General features: G+C 46.7%; 2 protein-coding genes across 3 annotated transcripts in view; both read right to left on the bottom strand.

Annotated features, from left to right (window-relative positions):
• Window positions 1-662, bottom strand: part of mns1 (meiosis-specific nuclear structural 1) — a 9,050-nt gene extending 8,388 nt beyond the window's left edge. The window contains exon 1 of the mRNA XM_062524639.1: window positions 509-662. Coding sequence (XP_062380623.1) covers window positions 509-511 — 3 coding nt within the window. The 5' untranslated portion in view covers window positions 512-662. The remainder of the gene's footprint in view (window positions 1-508) is intronic.
• Window positions 663-4,815: 4,153 nt separating this feature from the next.
• The window catches only part of znf280d (zinc finger protein 280D), a 20,360-nt gene continuing 10,175 nt past the window's right edge, over window positions 4,816-15,000 (bottom strand). For both annotated transcript variants that reach the window (XM_062523917.1, XM_062523916.1), the window contains 10 exons: window positions 13,801-13,958; window positions 12,983-13,083; window positions 12,582-12,728; window positions 10,357-10,491; window positions 9,870-10,099; window positions 8,592-8,732; window positions 8,071-8,130; window positions 7,579-7,712; window positions 7,404-7,434; window positions 4,816-5,978 (listed from right to left, as the gene is read on the bottom strand). In XM_062523917.1, the coding sequence (XP_062379901.1) occupies window positions 5,126-5,978; window positions 7,404-7,434; window positions 7,579-7,712; window positions 8,071-8,130; window positions 8,592-8,732; window positions 9,870-10,099; window positions 10,357-10,491; window positions 12,582-12,728; window positions 12,983-13,083; window positions 13,801-13,958 (1,990 nt within the window). In that variant the 3' untranslated portion in view covers window positions 4,816-5,125. The remainder of the gene's footprint in view (window positions 5,979-7,403; window positions 7,435-7,578; window positions 7,713-8,070; window positions 8,131-8,591; window positions 8,733-9,869; window positions 10,100-10,356; window positions 10,492-12,581; window positions 12,729-12,982; window positions 13,084-13,800; window positions 13,959-15,000) is intronic.

A 15,000-nucleotide genomic window follows, 5' to 3' on the forward strand; every position in this document is an offset into this window, starting at 1 on the left:
TGTACAGCAACCAAGTTGCATAGAAGTGCTACAAGTAGCCCTCGTTTTTTTTGTTGCAAGAGGTACTTCTAGATACTTGCATAAATATATGAAAAGTACACATCATGTAAGCCTGATTGTTTCTTTTCCTGAGTAAACAGGACTACTCCAAAAGTAAAGTAAGCTATCAAAAAGCAGTTATACTTCTAACATCATTTTATCACCCAGAGAGATAGCCATCATCAATCACAGGCAGACGGTACGATGTCGCAATTAGTTTGGTTAGCATATGTGACAATGACGTTACCGCGTAGGCCAACCATACCTCAAATGCATTGGCAACAAGTGAAATTCACGAATAATAGACAAGAATGAGTGCACTTAAGTCGTAAATAATGTTACAGTTCGCTCCTGTTCTGACAAAAACTCTCAGACATCGTTATCGATACAAGCTATCGATAGACAACTGCTATAGCTAACTGAACATTCATGTCACTCACAATGTGCATTATATTCAAACTTAGTTTACCATGCCGTTGACTGAAATGTCGCCAGCAATCCTTAGCTGGGATGGAGCCCGACGTTCATTCAAATAAACAATTTCCGAAAAGCAGGCCGCAAAAAGCTTGCGAAATTACTTCTTCACAAGTCTGAAAACTCAAGGATCACTCCATTCGGTTTAATTTGTTTACAATTCTGTTGTCTAGGAAACATGGCGCCTTTCCACTCTGAAACAATGTCCAATTTGATTGGACCTTATGGAATTCTATTTTTGATCGACCAATAAAAACGTGTAGGGCGGAGCTACAGTGTCTTTGGTTGATGTAGGCCTGGATGCGAGAACTGAGGAGGTAGTTGGCTATTGTAAAATCTTTGGGAAATTATATAAGATTTTTAGATAGGCCTAGACTGAACAGTCTCCTTCGTTTAATTTGCACCACTCTGCATCTCAAATCTGTGACTTGAAATGTGTTTCTGTTGACAAAAACAATTGTGATATGCTTGCTGTTTCTAAGTCTTTGGCAGTTTTGTCTCCATGCATGCATTCTAAGCCTTTGGCAGTTTTGTCTCCATGCATTCATTCATGGGTAGCAAAGTGCTCTGGTTCAAATACAACTAAAACTCTGCACAAAGCAACCAAATCACCCAACCCAGGAGAAAAGGATTTGGAAGTGTTGATCACATGTGAAATACACTGATTCCACCCACCTCAAAATGGGTTAACTATATGACAAACGCTGCATCTGTATATCAAAATATCAACACATGCCCTCACAGCCACTGTAATAAGCCAAATATGGCAGCCACAGGGGCACTAGTTATTTCTGTGTGTGCCTTCATTTCATATTAATGTATTCTGTTATTTCCTAGTCTGCTTTCTTGTGCCAGAGAGAGCCTTTCAGCATCCCTGAGATGAAGGCAGCTTGTGGTCTCAGGCCATGCGGCTTGTCATCCAAAGACAATGGCTGCCTTCCAGGATGAGTAGGAAAGTCCCAGCGTGCATTATTAGTGAGAGTGCACGTACGGTGCGGCAGGCCGGATGGGTACACACAACACGTGTAGAGGAAAGGTGAGGCCCACGACAGGAAGGAACACCACCGCCGCCGCCATCGACTCCAGCTGAACGCCGGAGGCTTCTAGAATGTCATTTCTGACGCCTGTGTACCCCCCAGGAGGTCCTTAGTGATGCTTCAAACAGCAACGCCTGGAATGACAGACTGGTGTGTGTCTGTGTGTGTGTGTGAGAGTGAGACAGAGAGATGCAGAGGTTAGGGTAACACGTCCAACTCTGATGTTGGGAAGTTGGATCATTGCATGTCTCACAAAAGGACATACTCTCTCCTTTGAGTAAACATGTAAGGTGTGCATTAAAGCAGCCTATTGAAAAAAATATGGCCTAGATGTAAATACAGTTTTTGTCATTTTTTTAACAAATGTACACAACACAAATCATCACATTCATTATTCGACTGATGGTGGATTCAATGACTGTTAGACAAAGTACTTTGTCTGATTTCCTTATTATGCCTGGGCGTTTGATGGCGAGCATGAAATACTTGTTTACTTTAAAGTTTTGGTATTTGTATAGTTAAGTGTAAAGTTAAATTGTAGTCTATGCTGTTCATTCTTTCATTCTATATAATTGGATGAATAAATAGAAGGGAGATCATACTCTGTAGAAGCAAAGTGTTCAAGGAGTCAGTCCATGATTATGTTACATTTAGGCAAGAACATGCATCCGGAAAAGAGGAAACAAAAGCTCAGTCCTACAGATTCTATCAGGGTATATAAATCAAACACAAACATGCCAAGTACTCTAAGCACAGACTCTCTCTCCACGTAGACAAGCGGAAGGTGTGCGCTATGGCGTGTGTAAGACAAGAGAACAATAGCTGCGTGGTGCAGAGGAAGCAGGGCTCCGGCGAAGAGAGGGCAAATAGCGCACAGCTTTGGGAGGGCACATCACATGGACTCGCCGTGTTTATATTTAGGCCACGAGGGCCCAGTTGGTCCATGCCCTCCCCGCGTGCCCCTCCTGTCGTCTCTTTGTGTGTGTGTGTGTGTGTGTTATCGGCGCGCAGACTGGCTGCAAGCAACACACTCCCTCCTCGCCTGTCAAAGAACGAGATTTATCTGCGGCTTGTTTACCAGCTTTCACTCGCCTCACTGTTGTCCCTCAAGCACAGGCACACAGACACAGACACAGACACACACACACAAACACACTGTCACAGCCAAAGAAACACACACATATCACAAGAAAGGAAAATACACACTCTGAAGTCTTTTACATGTTGAACATCACCTGTCTGGTGTTTTTAGACATGCCTGATTGCCTACATAGTCAATAATAGTATATAAAACAAGGTAAAAATCAGAGACATTCCAATTCATTTGAATCAAATCCTGCTTTTGGATAAGAAAACCTGTCTGGCTTGGGTCAAGCTGTCTTATTTCTCATTCATATCTCATCACGCTTCTCTTGTTGACCTTTCATGCTCTTCCATCAGGATTTTGAAACGAATAGGAGTTGAAATGTCACGCTTGGTGTGGCCTACTTCTATGTTATTTTTGGCAAGGCTGTAAAACATACTGAACAGAAGAGGGCGCCATACTCATCTGATTTCCAGCAAACAAGACGCCTCTCTGCTCACTTGTCTCAGTTTCCAAACATTATGGAGGGAAAAAATCCCATCAGCACACCACTCCCATAGTAATCTCCCAAAATAAATAATCACCTCAGTCCTTCAGTCACCAAGCCCAAGGTCTATAACGTTTTGGAAAACATATCTCCTTTTTAAAGGGCTGGTGAAACCGGACGGAGAATATGGCTCCTTTAGCATAAAGAGCTTTTGAACAGGGACCTAAACTGGACTTTTCTGAGAAAAGAATTGCCCTCGTCTCTCCTGCCATGCTTTAATAACAGTCCAAGGGATGTTGTGCTCAACAGATGTCTTTTTCCCTGAGCTGGGGAAACAATCATCCAGCATCTCCAGCTAATGCTTTACAGCAGAGCAAGAGCGATAGTCTTTCCAGAGGCCTTCAGAGAGAGAGAGAGAGAGAGAGAAAAGGCAAATCTAATTGCGCTCTTGTTTTTATATCACACTCAGTAAAAAGGGATCAAATTCACATGCGGAATTCCACAAGACTAAATCTGTTTGAAAACCAAAAAGGACAAGGACAATTCTTTTGAGTGACTAATGTTGAGGGATTTTCTACAACAAAAGGAACAATTTACAGGAGTCTGGATCTTATGAAAGTTTATTTTCTGTTGCGCTGGAAAAACACTGGATGTTCCTCTTGCATGATGAGACTGGTTAGGGCTGTATACTGTATGAAAGGCATAACCAAACACCCAACACTGCAGTTCTGTGTAGAAGGACACACAAAGGCAAACAGGAAAAAAGTTCTTTGTGGACTCGTTGATGAGTTCCACGTCTTCAGCACCAGGACCTGTTGTCATTTAAGTTCTTTTAAATGGTAAATGGTAAAGTTTTGCTTGTGTAGCTATTATTTAATTAATCTCATCTTTTTTTTTTACATTTTCTTCAGGATACATCATAGCTCAATATGTATCTTGCAAGACAACCACCAACCACAAGAAAGAATAATAATATAAAAAGAAAAAAAAAGACAAAGAGGTTCAGTTGATCCCTTTAAAAACGAGTCCCTTCCTCTGAGGACCAACACGACGAGACACAGAAACCAACATCTGGTTAGGAGAGAGGGAAAGTCACGATTCAGAACTAGCCAGACTGACATCAACAGAACTCCTTAGAGGTTGCAGACCAAAGGGTGTCCCCATTGGGAATAAGTCCAACACCTCTCCTTTAATCAAGAGTGCATCAGGCTCTTGGAGGACATCAAAACGCTTCAAGGTCCCGTTCCCCTTGCAGATTGAGGAGTTTAGTCATGATGAAGCTCAAGGATCAGATATCCTGGGGCCATTTTTACAGTACATACCTGATGCTTCCTATGCCTTGAAGGTGTAGTGCCTGATTCTAATCCAATAGACTTTTTTGGTCAGTCCTCCAGCAGTCCATTCTTAGGGGGAAGAAAAAGAAAAAGAAAAGAAAAGCCTTTTGTTTGGACACAACAGCGGCTCTGGGACACAAACGTAAACAGAGAGGGTGGCTCATATCGATCCATAAACAATGCAAGCCAATCCGCGCGTTGCTTTATGAGCACAGTAGGGATGGACGTCATGTGTTTGGATGTTGAGCCCATTGCTAAATTCAAAGACCGCACCTTTAACACAAGTGTCTATGATGCACAGGCTTACACATACAAGCCAGAGCTGGGTATCAAATTCACAGACAGACAAGCCAAACCAAATCTGAAAAATGTGCCAATGCGCATGACACTACATGATTTTATTTAAAAAAAAAAAAAAAGAAAATGTAACAAAGTGAGTCATCATTGTCTATCATCACATCATGAGGCAAATAACAATGGAGATTACAGAGGACCCAGGGATCTTTGGATCTGTTCATTTGTAATGGACAGCAGTTATCTACACGTGTTGGGTTGTTTTAAGGAGAAGAAGGATAGTCTGATCTTAGAAACAACCAGTTTGAGGGAAACGACTTTTCAAAAAAGCAAAAAAAAGCTCATCAGAGAGACGTCGGTGTTTCTTGGTCTGGTCCTACACGGTGACGGATTCTGAAGGTCCGTTTGGGCTGCTGGGCGTGTCTACACAGTCCGTATCAGCACTCTGATTGGCTGAGACGGGCAGCATCTCTGTGGCCTCATGTTCTAGAACCTTGGAGGGCGTGAGCGGTTCCAGTGGAACCTCATCTGCTGCGTCCTCAGGACGTCCTGTGCTTGGTTGCTCTGCGCTCGGAGGTTCTGTGCTCGGCTTCTCTGTGCTTGGTTCCACTCCGGTCTCTACCTCCGGTTCAGTGGCCGTCTCACGTTCTCCAGTGATCTCCGGCTCTGCAACCTTTTCTGGTTCCACAGGGTCATCTAGTTCCATGGCTGCCTCATGCTCAATGGGCACCTCAGAGGGTGAATCGCGATCAGAGGGCGTCACATTCTCAGAGGGCACACCAGCAGGTGAGATGTCTTCAGAGGGCACACCAGCAGGTGAGATGTCTTCAGAGGGCACACCAGCAGGTGAGATGTCTTCAGAGGGCACACCAGCAGGTGAGATGTCTTCAGAGGGCACACCAGCAGGTGAGATGTCTTCAGAGGGCATGTCAGCAGGTGAGATGTCTTCAGAGGGCATGTCAGCAGGTGAGATGTCTTCAGAGGGCACACCAGCAGGTGTCTCAGAGATGTGTTCAGAAGAAGTGTCCTTTTCCTGGTCTGGAGGAGTCTCATTCTCTAAAGGTGTGTCCTGGCTCCGCTCCTCAGAGGCGGAGTCTATAGTGACAGGGGTAGGCGGGGCTGGGTCAGAGGGCGTGTCCTCCTCCTTGCATGCATCCTCTTCCTGTTTGGTCGTGTTGCCCAGCAACTCATCGTCTAATTTGGCAGGCTTGTCGTCAGCGAGGTCGGATCTGCAGAGGACAGGAGAGAGGAGGGTGAGCCAAACCGCCCAGTAAAACTCAAAGATTAAGTGAAACTTTATTTGACAGCTTAAGCATTTGGCAGTTTGAATGTTTCAAGTAGCGTGCCCAAAGCCATGCACACATTTGATTAGGGGAGAGAAGCGCAAGAGAGGAACACTAGCAAGACAACAATTAGTATACTACAATAGAGCATTAGAAAATCTACAATATTAGATACAAGAATATTAGTTGGGGGGAAAAAAAATACTTTTGCACAGGAACATCTGACTAAGACTTATTGCGTCTGCCGTCCTTGAGTTCCTTTACAGGTTCACTAACGTTCCGACTCCCTCGGAGTCGTTCGGTCCCTTTGGAATAATCGGAGAGAACAGCCACCGGAGAGACAGAGCTGCTGATGATGCACGGGTAAGCAAACACTTCACCTATTCTAGAACTTATGCCAACACAATGGGCATGGAATAAATGGGCAAACACTCTAAAAGAAGCGGTTCCGAGCCTCCGGAGGGCGCTTGACATGTTACCGGGTCTCAGAGGACCAGCCTGGTCCAATAGGACCGAGAGAGAAACACCGAAACCAATTAGACGCTCTTCCTTCATCAACGTCCTGGTGACACCGCGCGACCCCTCCTCGACGCTCCCTCATTAAGACGCCTGCGTTTCCGCCGCGTTAATTACTACCCAGAATGCACTCCTCCTCCGTTTACGCGGGTCACTCGCACCACCTACTTAATATGCAACTCAATTAGGACTAATGGAGAGAGAGAGAGAGAGACGCAGACGACTATTTTTCACCGCGAACGACACCGCTGCAAACACAATGCGCGGGTCAGGGACTATCAAATCACACACGCGCTCCATCTAACTCCAACTATAAATAGAGCACGTTCAACGACCCACAAGGTGCTTTTTGCACTCAACTATCTTCCGACAATAAAAAAGAAAGTGCTGGAAGGAAGACACAATTGTATATTTAGGGCAACCTTGCTCAGACGCTAGTTTGTGTACGTCTAGAGTTTGTTTTGGGTCGTGAAGCATTTCTGTTGGTGCGTTGCGTACACAAGTTTTAGCTTGGTGTGTAAAATGGTGTTGTACTGAGACGCGAGTTCCAGGGAAAGCACACCACACCAGAGACTCCAGAGGCTTTGCTGTGCCAAACACTTCTGGTATGCACACGTACGTCTTCAGATGCAAGAGGAACAGTGCCCAGCACATCATACACACTGCAGCGTTATGCTACACCTGAGATAAATCTCCTCCTGTGAGTGTGTGTGTGTGTGTGTGTGTTTCTGATAGATGTCGTAGCCCTTAAGCTGAATACTGAAGTACCAGCAAGATATGATCAGAAAGGGGGTAAAAGAAAGAAAGCAAAAACGGAATACTTTGCGTGAGCATCAAACAAGGTGCTGCACTTGCCTTTCCAGGCTGGCTTTGTCAGAAACAGAATCTACAGAAAGGGAAAAACAAACTCTGTCAACATTTGCTTTCATTTGTGATGATTTGATTTCTTATTTCTTTGTTTTCAATAGCGAGTGTGTGTGTATGAGTGTGTGTGTGTGTGTGTGTGTGTGTGTGGGGGGGGGTCTCGTACCATGGTTTTCTTGTGGCTGCTCCATGATCACCTGACAGGCATGGGTGGGCCTGTCAATCAAATGTTTGCTCATAAGGTCACTTCCTGTAGCATCGGCTAGGAAGTCGCAGTTCAGGCAAACCAGAGTCAGGCTCCTGCAATGAGGTTTGAACCGCAGGTTATTTAGATACATAAAACAATATTTCACATTCATGTGAATTAAAGTAAAATCAGTCAATTGAAATTCACTGACTTAAAGGAGTGTAAGACATACAGTACATATAATTGGAGCTTTATTCAATCTCAGGTAGCCCATTCTGTACACCGTATGGACCATAGACTGGATATATACAGTCTATGATATGGACTCACTGTGGCTGCAGTGCCTTAGACGAGCACAATCTCTTCATCAACTTGTGTAACAGCTCGGCTTTTTTGTTCATATTACATTTCCACACTCCAAGTAAATGAAGACATGACAGAGAAACATTCCGTGTTGTGTGAGGGACCCACCGTAAAGCGCCTTGCGTCCGCATATTCTTCCTCCTCTCTTTCGACCCTGCACTGTGAAATCTGAACAAAGAGAAATGAGGACGATGAGCAAGATTAGCAACAACTGTGGACCAGAGCCCAAGGACAAATCCAGTACTGGCTGCAGTCCCTTACAGGAACTGGGCGTGGGCCTGGCGTGGGCCTGATGTGGGCCTGATGTGGGCCAGATCGTTACCAGACTAGGTGGCTGCCTGTGCCAGAAACCACAGACAGCTTTTAGGTGTGTTCCAATTTGCAAACACAGGCGAATGTTGCTGTAGCAAACAAACAGTTTACGGTTTGCCTTAGAGTTCTCTGCGGATATTTGCGAACACTCAGCAATCAGTTTGAGGATGCAGCTCTTCACAAGCACACAGTAGAACTAGACAAAGGGTTACTGGTAACAATGGAATTCTCACACCAAATCCTTCAAATTTGGTCTAATCTAATCTGTCAAATGGAGAACCAAGAGAAGGCCGAGGTCCGAGGGCGGCAGGACGCACCTGCTCATGTGGTTCCGGTAGGATCTCCGGCAGCAGGTCTTGTACTTGCAGGCAGCGCAGGTGAGGAGCAGGGGGAAGTGGTCGTAGAAGTCCTTCACGGCGGCCGAACACTCCATGCACACGCTCTTACCCTCCGGGGCCCTGGCGGAGGGAGTCACCGTTAGTCTAACGCACAAACATCCGTCTTATCTACTGTTAGTCTAACGCACAAACTCTCACACATCCGTCTTATCTACCGTTAGTCTAACGCACAAACTCTCACACATCCGTCTTATCTACCGTTAGTCTAACGCACAAACTCTCACACATCCGTCTTATCTACCGTTAGTCTAACGCACAAACTCGTACACATCCGTCTTATCTACCGTTAGTCTAACGCACAAACTCGTACACATCCTTTATCTACCGTTAGTCTAACGCACAAACTCGTACACATCCTTTATCTACCGTTAGTCTAACACACAAACTCTCACACATCCTTTATCTACCGTTAGTCTAACTCTAACGCATAAACTCGTACACATCCTTTATCTACCGTTAGTCTAACGCACAAACTCGTACACTTCCATTTTATCTACCGTTAGCCTAACGCACAAACTCTCACACATCCGTTTTATCTACCGTTAGTCTAACCCCGCGTACACACTGTCTCCGTCCGTCAACGGATCACGGAGGTTGGATCTGCCGTATGTGTATTTGCATACACGTGATCTGATTGGCTGACGGATCCGTCGCTGCCTGAAAAGTTGAACATTTCTCAACTTTCTTGACGGAGGCAACGGAGCTGAAGCGACGGACGGACCCACAATGCATTTCGAGTCCGCCCCATGCAAAGTGAATGAGATCCGTTGACGGACGGAGACAGTGTGAATGCGGGGTAAGGCATAAACTCTCATACATCCATTTTATCTACCGTTAGTCTAACGCACAAACTCGTACACATCCTTTATCTACCGTTAGTCTAACGCACAAACTCTCACACATTAATTTAATCTACTGTTAGTCTAACGCACAAACTCTCACACATCCTTTATCTACTGTTAGTCTAACGCACAAACTCGTACACATCCTTTATCTACCGTTAGTCTAACGCACAAACTCTCACACATTAATTTAATCTACTGTTAGTCTAACGCACAAACTCTCACACATCCTTTATCTACTGTTAGTCTAACGCACAAACTCTCACACATCCTTTATCTTACGCTAGTCTAACGCACAAACTGATTGACTGTGTCAAGCTGTATTAACACAGATTGACAGGACCATTTGCAGTACCGGAAATGCCTCAGATTGAAGTTCCTGAGGTCCACTGGTTTGTTCCGCTCCTTCTTGGTCTTGACTGGCCCCACAGAGTTCTGCGGGCTGGCTTTCCCCCGGCCTGCGCTGTTGGGGGGGCGGCCCACGGGTCTCGCGGCCGGGATGCCCGGAACCACGCTGATGCTGGACCTGCATAATGCGCTGGAGGAGCTGGGGGACCCTCCAGACAGGGAGGCCCGGATAGTCACCTGAGACAGGAACCAGAATTCATCCACAATTGCCTTATTATTATTATCATTATAATAATTATCCATATTTATCAGGATTACATGATTTAGTACATAAAATTTGGTACAAAATCTACAAAATTCATTAACATAAACATGAAAGATTAAACACTTTAAATGTAAACATTATGATGACTGCAGAAGACTCCATGTGTTTAGCAAGCAATAGTAGCTGAAACAACGCTAACAAACAAACAAACGAAATAGACGAGTCCCACCTTGGTTCCGGGAGGAAGTCCTTCCAGGGTCCTGGGTTTCCTGTACGTGCGATGGAAGTGAGTCTTGTGCTCCACTTTCTCTTTGTACGTCAGGAAGTTCAGTCGACACTTCCCGCAGCGATGGATGCCTTTTTTCTGCAGAATCAATCACAGCATCGGCATGAGTAACACACACAACACACACACACACACACACACACACACACACACACACACACGTCTTGCAGGGGACGCCCAGACAGCACACGCATCTTGTTTCCTCTCTCTCTGCAGGTGGGGGAGATTACAGCTTCGCGTTCACTCTTTTCTTGTCATGACAAAGCAACAGCAACAAACCCATCATATAAAAGCCCATTCTGCCTCCGATTCTAAACCTTTTTTAAACCCTCAAAAGTCAGATTCAATCAGAACTTCAGAAAATCACAACTTTCAGAGCTCAGTCAACACCTTTTTATTTATTCAAAAAATAAGCACTTCTACTACGTTTCCCATCATTCACTGCACTCATTAATAACCCCATGAGTGCCGTGTCGACTGCAAGCTGTTTCGGCTGGACTGTGTTTCTCGAACAGCCAAGTGGCGCCAATTGCAAGCTTATTTCTCAACTCGGTGTAATTTTCCAGAGTTTCGTCAGGGGCCTCTGGAGAGAGGAAGGAACTCCTTCTCTTTTTATCGATTTCTTTTCTCTGGTTCTGCACCTCTGTCTTGTTGCCAGGCAGAGGAGGGCTTTTAGGCTGAGAGGGAAGCGGCTCACGCTTTCAGGCGGTTATGTATGGCACCAAGGTGCTGCAGAGACAGGCGAATCAATCCCCACTCGCCGCGCCGCACAGCAGCCGAGGAGAACGAGCGAGCAAGAGAGAGAGAGAGAGATAGAGAGAGAGAGAGAGAGAGAGAGAGAGAGAGAGAGAGACGCACACACGAGAGAGTGAAGAAATGAGCAAGTGATCCAGCAAGTGCTGCTGTTTTCTGCTGACTGTGAGGGGGCCCTGGGCCCCCGGCCTGCAACCCCTGAAGCTCGAGCGATGGGGAAAGACGGATGAAGCCGCTCACCGCTTACAACAGCTCAACAACTCAACAGCCAGGCACCTGACATCTGACGACACCAGCACCCCCCCCACCTCTCATCCCCCTCATCTTCATCCCTCCACACCCCCCCTCTCATCCCTCCACATCCCCCCATCCTCATCCCTCCACACCCCCCCCCTCTCATCCCTCCACATCCCCCCTCCCTCATCTTTGCTCATCACCACTCTCTCATCTCTTCTCTCTCTCTCTCTCTCTCTCCGTCATCTCTCGCTCCTCTCTCGCCCCTCTCATTCTCTATCTCTCTCTCAGGTGAGCGAACTGAACAGCTCCTGGTCCCCACAGGAGAGGACGCCAGCACCAGTGACCAGCGCTACGGCAGGAGAGAGGGAAGAGAGAGAGAGAGAGAGAGAGAGACAGTGTGTGTGTGTGAGAGAGAGTGAGTGCGTTTATCAGAAGGAGAGGGGAGTAGGTCAGCTAAATCAGTGTGTGTGTGTGATCAACTCAGGTGGCATCTTATCTATCTGAGTAAAGGTGTGTCTCATGTAAAACATGAGGTCTTGTGTCACCTACTGTATGCTTTGTATGCACAGGTGTATCTCCTCACCTTGTGTCACCTATGCTGCGTGCAGGTGTATTCCTTAACTGGTCTGTTGTGTTAAGGTGTGTCTTATACAGGTATAGCGTGTTCAGGTGTGTCTTGTACAGGTGTGTTTTGTACAGGTGTTTTTTCTACAGGTGTGCCGTGTCCAGGTGTATCTTGTCCAGGTGTGTGTGTGCAGGTATAGTGTGTCCAGGTGTATCTTGTACAGGTGCGCTGTGTGGTGTGTACAGGTGTGTGTGTCCAGGTGTGTGTGTGTGTGCAGGTGTGTGTGTGTCCAGGTGTGCTGTGTCCAGGTGAGCTGTGTGCAGGTGTGTGTGTGTCCAGGTGTGCTGTGTCCAGGTGAGCTGTGTGCAGGTGTGTGTGTGTCCAGGTGAGCTGTGTGCAGGTGTGTGTGTGTCCAGGTGTGCTGTGTCCAGGTGAGCTGTGTGCAGGTGTGTGTGTGTACAGGTGTGCTGTGTCCAGGTGAGCTGTGAGCAGGTGTGTGTGTGTCCAGGTGAGCTGTGTGCAGGTGTGTGTGTGTCCAGGTGTGCTGTGTCCAAGTGAGCTGTGTGCAGGTGTGATGTGTCCAGGTGTGTGTGTGTGCAGGTGTGTGTCTCACCTGGTGCCTCATATAGTGCTGCATGAACATGTGTCCGCTGCGCAGCACCTTGAGGCAGAAGGGACACAGCAGGTCCTTGGTGTTCTCGTGGATGGTTCGGAAGTGGCTCTCCACGTCAGAGAAAAACGACGAGCGGTAGTTACACACCTGCGTCAGGTAAAAACACACCGTCATTCTGTTGCAATCTCTCTCTCACATGAAGATGGCCCAACAAAAAAAAACTGTCCTTTAATATCTCCAAAAGATACAGATGAGGAAACTCTTTAATCTCACTCGATATCAACTACATTCTAAATTATAAATAACTAGTGAGCTACAAAAGAACTTCTGCTTTAACGCTTCAAAGCTCAGAAAGAAGAGATGTGTGTGTGTGTGTGTGTGTGTGTGTGTGTGTGTGTTACCTGACAGGCGTAGGGCATCTCTCCCGGCTTGTGATTGTCTTTCATGTGTTCCAACAGCACTTGCTCCGTCTCAAAGGCCAGCTCACAGATCTTACAGTTAGCTTTAGAACACAAACACACACACACACACACACACACACACAAAGACACAATGTAACAGAGCAGAGCATCATGAGAAGCTGAACTAATGAGGCTGACAGCTCCTGCTACTTCTGATTTTAGGTCACAGACTCATCCGCTCTCCAAAAGCAAGAAAACTCTCACACTTTCCTACTGGGAATGGAAACTAGCACTCAACCAGAATCAATTTACAGATATTACAGAGATTGTGTGTGTGTTTCTCTCTTTCACTCTCTCTCTCTGTGTGTGTGTATGTGTGTGTGTGTGTGTAGCATTCAAGCTTATAGGAGTTGTGGGAACTCTTGGTGTGGGCTGTAGCTGGAAAGGTCTGCTGTACTGGTGGTTGTAGTGCTGGTGTTGTGTGTTATATGTGTGTGTGTGTGTGTGTGTGTGTGTGTGTGAGTGTCGTACTGGTGAACTCGTCAGGGCTGTGGGCGCTTGTGTGTGTGACTGTGAGTGTGTGTGGCGTACTGGTGGACTCGTAGGGGCTGTGGGCGCTCTCGTGTGTGTGTGTGTGTGTGTGTGTGTGTGTGTGTGTGTGTGTGTGTGTGTGTGTGTGTGTGTGTGTGTCGTACTGGTGGACTCGTAGGGGCTGTGGGCGCTCGTGTGTGTGTGTGTGTGTGTATGTGTGCGTACTGGTGGACTCGTAGGGGCTGTGGGCGCTCGTGTGTGAGTGTGTGTGTGTGTGTGTGGCGTACTGGTGGACTCGTAGGGGCTGTGGGCACTCTCGATGTGGCACTGCAGCTGGAAGGGCGTGCTGTACTGGCGGTAGCAGTGCTGGCACGTGGTGTGGCTCTCCCAGCTCTCACTGTTCTGCTTCTCCAGCTCCAGATGGTGCTTCATGTGGTTCATGAACCTGAGACAGGGGGAGAGAGGAAACATTAAATAAAATTAATATCATTTACAACCTACCCTTTTGCCATTATCATATATTTTTTTCCTTTCATTATTTCATTTTATCTCCTTACCGATATTAATGAAAAGTAGATTATTAACATGTTATACTTGTTATGCTTTGGCAACAAGAGGGGAGAGAGGGAGGGCGAAAGAGCGAGAGACAGAGACAGAGACAGAGACAGACACAGAGACAGAGACAGACACAGAGACAGAGACAGAGACAGAGACAGAGACAGAGACAGAGAGAGACAGAGACAGAGACAGAGACAGACAGAGACAAAGAAAATTATGGACATCAGGAACATTTCACAAAGAACATCAAGGAGTAGTACCTTGGGCTGAGAGCGAGACAACAGAAATAAGAGAGAGAGCGAGAGAGAGAGCGAGAGAGAGAAGGGCAGACAGACAGACAGAGGTATTGCTCCCGCACAGATCTCTATTTATATGTATCAGAGCTGGTAGCCTGACTCAAGGCAGTCGAGGGCCTAAGGGCCATTATGCTGATGCTTGTGCTGCTGACGAAGAAGAGGATGATGATGATGATGAAGAAGAAGATGATGATGATGATTATAAAGTTGGAGGCAGACGTGAGTTTTACTCGTCGAGGGAAACGGGAAGTGACAAAACAAAACAGAACAGAAGACAACAAAGCAGGAACCCAACTGCCGTTTCATGACAGCTGAGCTGAGATGTGAGGAAGGAGATCGGCGGGGGACGACGCCAGCGCTGAGGCCACAACCACAACCACATCAGCTCAGCGGAGACGACTCTGCCCTGCTTTGCTCCGCCACACGCTCATGCCCGCCTGCCTGCCAACCTGCCCACCCACCCACCCACCCGCCCGCCTGCCTGGCGTCTGAGCAAATGTGGAGAAAGCTGCTGAAAATAGACGGTGGCCCACCAGAGGCCCCGGTGCTGCGCTCTCGCTCTCTCTCTCTCTCTGAGCTTTAACGTACCCGTAAATCTGGCACACACCACAACAACCGGCAGGGCACACACTC

This window comes from Sardina pilchardus, chromosome 21, assembly GCF_963854185.1.
Source record: "Sardina pilchardus chromosome 21, fSarPil1.1, whole genome shotgun sequence".
Lineage (NCBI taxonomy): Eukaryota > Metazoa > Chordata > Actinopteri > Clupeiformes > Clupeidae > Sardina > Sardina pilchardus.